The following is a 6659-nucleotide window of genomic DNA, read 5'->3' as shown; positions in this document are numbered from 1 at the left end:
ATTTAAAAAAGACAATAAATATTAAGTTTCTCACCTCAGATAAAGAAGCATAGAATTTGGGAAAATGCAGTCTAATTTCAAAACTTGTACACTTACATTGAATTCTTCCTCCCTTCTTGAAGTTAAAATATGAACAAATTATGACCATTGCACACCTCATCTAATGTTCTTGGATTCTTTAGGACTTTTGCAGTAATGTTTGAATTTTGGGGTAAAGTAGGGAGAGGAAGTTATTCCTGACATGGGAGACTAAAAGAACAGGTTTAAAATTTTACTTCTGCCAGGCACTGTGGTGCATACTTGTAATTCCAGCAACTTGGGAGGCTGAGGCCAGATGTCAACAAGTTTGAGGTCAGGTCAGCAACTTAGCAAGATGCTCAGCAACTTGATGAAACCTTGTCTCAAAATTAAAAAGGAAAAGTAGTAGGAATGTAGCTCAATGGTAAGTGCCCCTGGATTCAATCCAAAAAATATAAATAATTATAAATTATAATAAATGTAATTATAAATACCAATCATAAATATAATTAAGAAATTAATAAAATAAAACATTATTCTGAAAATTCTCAGGAAATTAATTCATTTCTCTAAACTTTATATTTTCATTTTTAATTCCTTAGTAGATATAGATAACTTTGTATATTTTTGTGTGACATAATTATGTGATAACAACAATAAGAAAAAAAATCAGATACATATTAGGCTCTCTCCTTATTCTTCAAGTGAAAGGATAGTTTGAATTCATAGTTCTAGGTGTTTTAATATGAGTGAACTGGTCACTGTGAACTTATTCATGGGATATGTATGGTATCCTAGATTTATTATGTTAATTTTCCTTCATTTTATCAGAATTTTTTTTTTAAATGACAAATAATAATCATACATATTTATGGTGCTTTGAATCACATAGAACTATTTAAATTTTCTTTCCCTATAGAGGTATTTCTTGTTGTATAATCTATTCATTTTCCTCAACATTTTAAGAATATTTAATTTTTTTCTCTACCTCTGATCTTGATTTATTATTCTAAAATGCAAAGTTCTATGAATCCTTTGGTGTGTGTGTGTGTGTGTGTGTGTGTGTGTGTGTGTGTGTCTTGTATTACATATGAGTAAATTAGATAAGTCTGTCACAGAATCAGTTCATTTCAGGGTCTATAAAGTATAAAGGGTATTACTCCCTTTATGCATGAATTAACTTTAAAACAACCAGTTGTGGCAGTAAGATATGGTGAATAGTTGTAAGAATTTTCAATTAAATTATAAGGCAGCGTATTATTTTTAGTTTTTGTTCTTGCTAGATACATGTGACAGTAGAGCACATTTTTATATATTATACACACATAGAATAACTTGTTCCAATTAGGGTCCCGCTATTGTGGTTGTACATAATGTGGAGTCACACTGGTGGTGTATTCACATATAAGGATGGAAAGTTGTTTGATTCATTCTTCTGTCTTTCCTATTCCCATCTCCCCACTCTTCCCTTTGTTCCCCTTTTTCTAATCAACGAATTTCTATTCTTCCCCTCCCTTGTTATGGGTTAGCACCACATATCAGAGAGAACATTCTGCCTTTGATGTTTTGGAACTGGTTTATACATTTAGCATGATAGTATCCAGATCCATCCATTTACCAGCAAATGCCATAATTTCATTCTTCTTTATGGCTGAGTAATATCCCACTGTGTATATATAGCACATTTTTCTTTTTCTGTTCATCTGTTGTAGGGTACTTAGGTTGCTTTCATAACTTGGCTTTTGTGAATTGTGCTGCTATAAACACTTATGTGGCTTTGTCACTGTAATATGTGAATTTTAAATCCTTTAGGTATAAACTAAGGAGTAGAATAACTGTGTCAAATTCAAATAAGGAAAGAACATTCAGGAAATAATAAGGAATTCATTTTGGCTATAGGAGCAGCAAAGCAAAGAAAGTTCAGGGTAAGTCAAAAAGTATGTTAGGATCAGAGCATGCAAAATCTGTAATTGAAGATTCTGTAACAAGAATTATTGTAAGGCTACAGATATTAAATGATTAATGTTTAATAAATAAATAAATTATAAGGCACAGTATTAAAAAATAAAATGGAATTTGGTAACCGTTACTAAAAATGTGGTACAATTCTCTACACTAAAATCAAAGAATTTTTAAATTTCAGGGTATAATCTGAAGCCTAGGCTTCTAAGGTACAACTGTTCCCTGTCCTTTTCCCCATTCTTAGCATGAAAACCAATGGAAATTTTAATTTGTGAAGCTGCACACAACAGAAAGGCATAGAAAAATAACAAATAAAGAAAGGGGACATAGTAGTATAAATGGAGAGAGAAAGGGGTTTTGCATAGCAGTAGTGGGTTCTCCCTGAGCCCATATTCTAGACACAAGTGCTGTATTTCTGAATGTCCATGGTAATTTCATCAACATCATTCACTTCAAAGAAAATAGGTCATATCACTTTGGGGTTCACGTCAGTTTCTACCTTTCTGCTCTTCAAACTGAGAAAACATGTTGTATCTCTCTATCTCTAGTTTTATTTAGTTTTCACAGTGCCCACTATTGTAGTTTTATTTACATTAGATTTAGAGGGTCTTTTGCTACAAATGGTAAACATTAATTCTGTAAAAAAAAAAAATCTGAATATCTCAAGGCTTTTCAGTATTAGCTTTTAAAAAAAAATCTCACAATGTTGTGGTTAGAAATATATAGGTTAGAATAACTTTATGTGAAAACAGCCTCTTATTTGAAAATATGGAACTTTCCAAAGACAATCCAGTCATAAATGACAAGGGCACTTTAGATACCAAGAGCTAATTCCTTTGTCTATGAATGTTCAAGAAGACACTTGCTACCTACTGCGAATCCCTTACAGAGGGAGGAGATAATCACAATAAAATGGCTGCACTTTATTTATGTCTACTTATAAATTTCAGCTGCTCTGATGGTATAAATGTTTTCTCATCAGATCATAGTGAAGATTGACGGACTTGTAGGTCATGTTCACAAGTACCAGAATGGAATCTCAGGGAAAGAAAGAGTCGGAGTAAAGATGTCAGGGACATTAACAGTCGGAGGTCAAAACACAGAAAACTCTAAGAAAGCAGGCACATGAATTTAGAATGTATAGAAGTAGCCAGACCATAGAACCATAGTGGCTGGAAAGGATGATAACCTGTTGAGACACAATATTTTCTATAACTACCTGACTTAAATTTCACAACAGCTCCTTAAAAAAAAAAGATACCATGGAATTCATACTGCTTATCATCTATAAAATATTCAGAACCCACAAACTTATAAGTACATATTGCTCTCACAATTATCACAAATTATCACATTTAATATTTGTAGAGGTTCAGTCATATCATAAGTGTATGAGTATTAGATTGGACTCTCAACTCATCCCCTGATTTCTGATGTAGTTTTAACCTGCCACAGATTTCTCATGGCGTTTTTCACCTCTGCATTCCTCAGTGTGTAGATGAGTGGGTTGAGGAAGGGTGTACCAATGGTATAAAATACTGTCACCATCTTGTCCATGGGGAACGTGGTTGGGGGGCGTGTATATATGAATATACAGGGACCAAAAAACAAGACAACAACAATGATGTGAGATGTGCAAGTGGACAGCGCTTTTTTCCTCCCTTCTGCACTGTGGTTTCTCAATGAATGCAAGATGACAATGTATGAGATGGTCAAAATTGTTAAACTAACTAAGCAAATTGCCCCACTGTTAGTCACCAACAGCAGATTCGACAAATAAGTGTCCATGCAGGCGATTTTAAACAAGGGCTGCAGTTCACAGCAGTAATTGTCAATCAAGTTGGGTCCACAGAAGGGCAATCTCAAGGCCAGGATAATCTGAGCAATGGAATGCATAAAGGACCCTATCCAGGCAAAGACAATCAAGATGAGACAGACCTGCCTCCCCATGATCCTTGGGTAATGCAAAGGCTTACAGATGGCCACATAGCAATCAGCGGCCATGAGGATGAGGACAAAGATCTCCATGCAGCCAAATAAATGCAGTGCAAAGATTTGTGTCATGCACTCATTGTAGGATATGACTTTTTTTGCAGAGAGAGCATCCACAATGAGTTTAGGGGCTGTGGAAGTAGAAAAGCAGGAATTAGCAAAGTACAGATTAAATAAGAAATAATACATGGGGCTTTCAAGTGTCCTGCTGGATTCGATGGTAACAGTAACAAGCGTATTCCCCACTACAGTTCCAACATAGAAAATTAAGAAGATGAAAAACACCATTTTCTGCCTCAAAGGATCCTGGGTTAAACCTAGCAATATGAACTCAGTTACATTACTATTTTGCCACATGGTTTCATTTGGTGTGGGGATATCACAGGTTGGAAACAATCTGCAAAGAAGAAAAGAAAAAAAAATATAAAATAAATACTAAATTTGAAGTTGAACACATATTCTTTGTCACAAAACTACAACTTTACAAGAGGGGCTTTCAGTGAGAACCCCCAATAGGTTCCAATCACTTTTCATTCTGGGTATTTTTTTTTTTCTGGATAACATGAATTTTCTAGAAACTATTTTATTGCATTTACCAGATTGGATATGACAATGATTAAATAAGACTTAAAAAATGTAATAAAAATGAAAATGCTTCATCAAGCAAATTACACATTACTTTAGGGTACTTGGTGTGAGTAGATAGCTTTCCAAACTGAATGTGTTCCATCAGTCCTCAGGAAGGAGCTATCAACAGCAGGTTGATGCACTGAAAACCTGAAGAACACTTAAGCTTGATTTATCTCAATAGACATTCACATAATTTGAAGCTGGTACTTCTATTAAAATGTAGTTACAGAATAAGCATTTTGAACATTTCAGTAATGATTGTTTAAACGTTTGAGATAGCCTCTTTCACACAAACACATACACATTCAATGAGTGAGAGAGAAGGAAAGAGAGAGAAACAGAGAGAGATAATGAATTTACCTCAGGATGTTTTCAACCTTCTTGAACCTGTTAATGCAGTTTAATATATTTATTTTTAAAATATTCTGAACATTAATAAATAACTTTCTAAACATTTGAGATTGCCTTCATGAAGAGAAGAGGAGAGAATAGGAGAAAAGAGAAGGGAAAATAATAGAAACATTAAGCAAAATTTTGTGAATGAACAAGACAGTTGATCCAGTCCAACAAGAGTTAGTTTAATCTTTTGTTTAACTAAGTTGATCTCTTTTTACTTTACCTCTTAAAACATCTAGTCTTTCTTATGTCCGAATCCAGCATCTATCATTAAAATATCTATTTTTATAACATTATATTATGTAAACTTAAGTTCTTCTTTTATTTTTTATGTTTCTGAATATTTGAATAGGTTTTCTTGGACTCTAGGAGACACATTAAAATAAAGGAAAAAGAGAAAAACATACATCAATCAGAGTATTTTTCCAAATTTCAGGTTCATGACTAAGGATTGTTAAAAATGTTAGCAGTAAATGCTCCAAGTTATAGCTGAAACTTTCAAAAGAACTACAACTCATATTATCAGGTATTCCATTTCCTGACTTCAAGGGAGAAAATATAGAAATAAAATGGTCATTCATTTGTTTTGACTATACAAAATAGAGGATAAATTTTTCTATGAACCTTGTCACATATGTTCTCCAAATAATGGCACAGTCAAAAGCAAAAGTTAATTATGAAGTGAATAAAATATGCATAAAAATCTCAACTTAAGAAAGCATATTTGCTTCAAATTTAAGTGGATTTCACAGGTCAACTTAAAAAAAAAAAGAACACATACAGAATTGACAAAGTGCCAATTTTAAAAGACACCCTTTTTCTTATTAGAAAGAATAATAAGGAAGCTTATTTTTTATTGACAAGTATATTCAGATTAAAATTCCAAAGAAATATCTTTTCAGTTCTCTAACTTAAACTGTGATTTTTAGGATAAATATCTTTTAATAAATAGTTAATGACAAAGATATGGAGAACAGTTATCTCTAAATATTCTTGGTAGATATTTAAATGGGCACAATCTCTTAGGGGGTAATTTTCTACATTCATAAATAATAGTATTTATAATAAATACTAAAATATATTTCTTATAGACTTATATAGCCACTCATGGTCACAAAGAGCTTCCTAATAGCCCTTTCCCTGGAGGTGAAAGATAGGTAACAATTTAGTTCCCATATCAGCTTCTGTGAGATTGAATGTATCAGGAATGGTACTTTTATGCAAACATTAAAAAATTATACACACATGTACACACATACACTTATGGGCCTTTAAAATATATTCTAAATTAAAATTTACAAAATCTAGAGCAGTGCTTTGGAAGGAGGTCGACTTTTTCAACATCAGAAAGATTTTCTTATAAGGCACATTCACTAAAAAGTTATTTCTATAGTTGTACCACAGGCAAAGACAGCATACGATGAAACTCCAAGATTTTAAAATATTAAACCCATATAATGTGTTCCAAATATGCTTTTCCAATGAGATATTGTAATACAATCATTAAATAAACTTTTGATATGATCATAAAAATAAAAAGAAAAGAAATAGATGTGTATGCTTTGATGGTAACATTTTTGTTCACATCAGGCGATTACAGTGTTCATAGTCTCTGAATTGGAGAAGAGATTGTACTTTTGGCATCAGAAATTGGAGGAAGA

The 6659-nt window shown here is 32.7% G+C and overlaps 1 protein-coding gene across 1 annotated transcript; it reads right to left on the bottom strand.

Annotated features, from left to right (window-relative positions):
• Positions 1 to 3396: 3396 nt before the first annotated feature.
• LOC114082336 (olfactory receptor 4C11-like) lies at positions 3397 to 4329 on the bottom strand. The gene has a single exon (XM_071617082.1). The coding sequence runs from the start codon at positions 4327 to 4329 to the stop codon at positions 3397 to 3399; it is 933 nt and encodes a 310-aa protein (XP_071473183.1).
• Positions 4330 to 6659: the final 2330 nt, after the last annotated feature.

The sequence above is a fragment of the Marmota flaviventris genome, chromosome 9 (genome assembly GCF_047511675.1).
Source record: "Marmota flaviventris isolate mMarFla1 chromosome 9, mMarFla1.hap1, whole genome shotgun sequence".
NCBI classification, from domain to species: domain Eukaryota; kingdom Metazoa; phylum Chordata; class Mammalia; order Rodentia; family Sciuridae; genus Marmota; species Marmota flaviventris.
The sequence above is the reverse complement of the archived record's forward strand: the minus strand, read 5'-3'. Positions and strand labels throughout refer to the sequence as shown.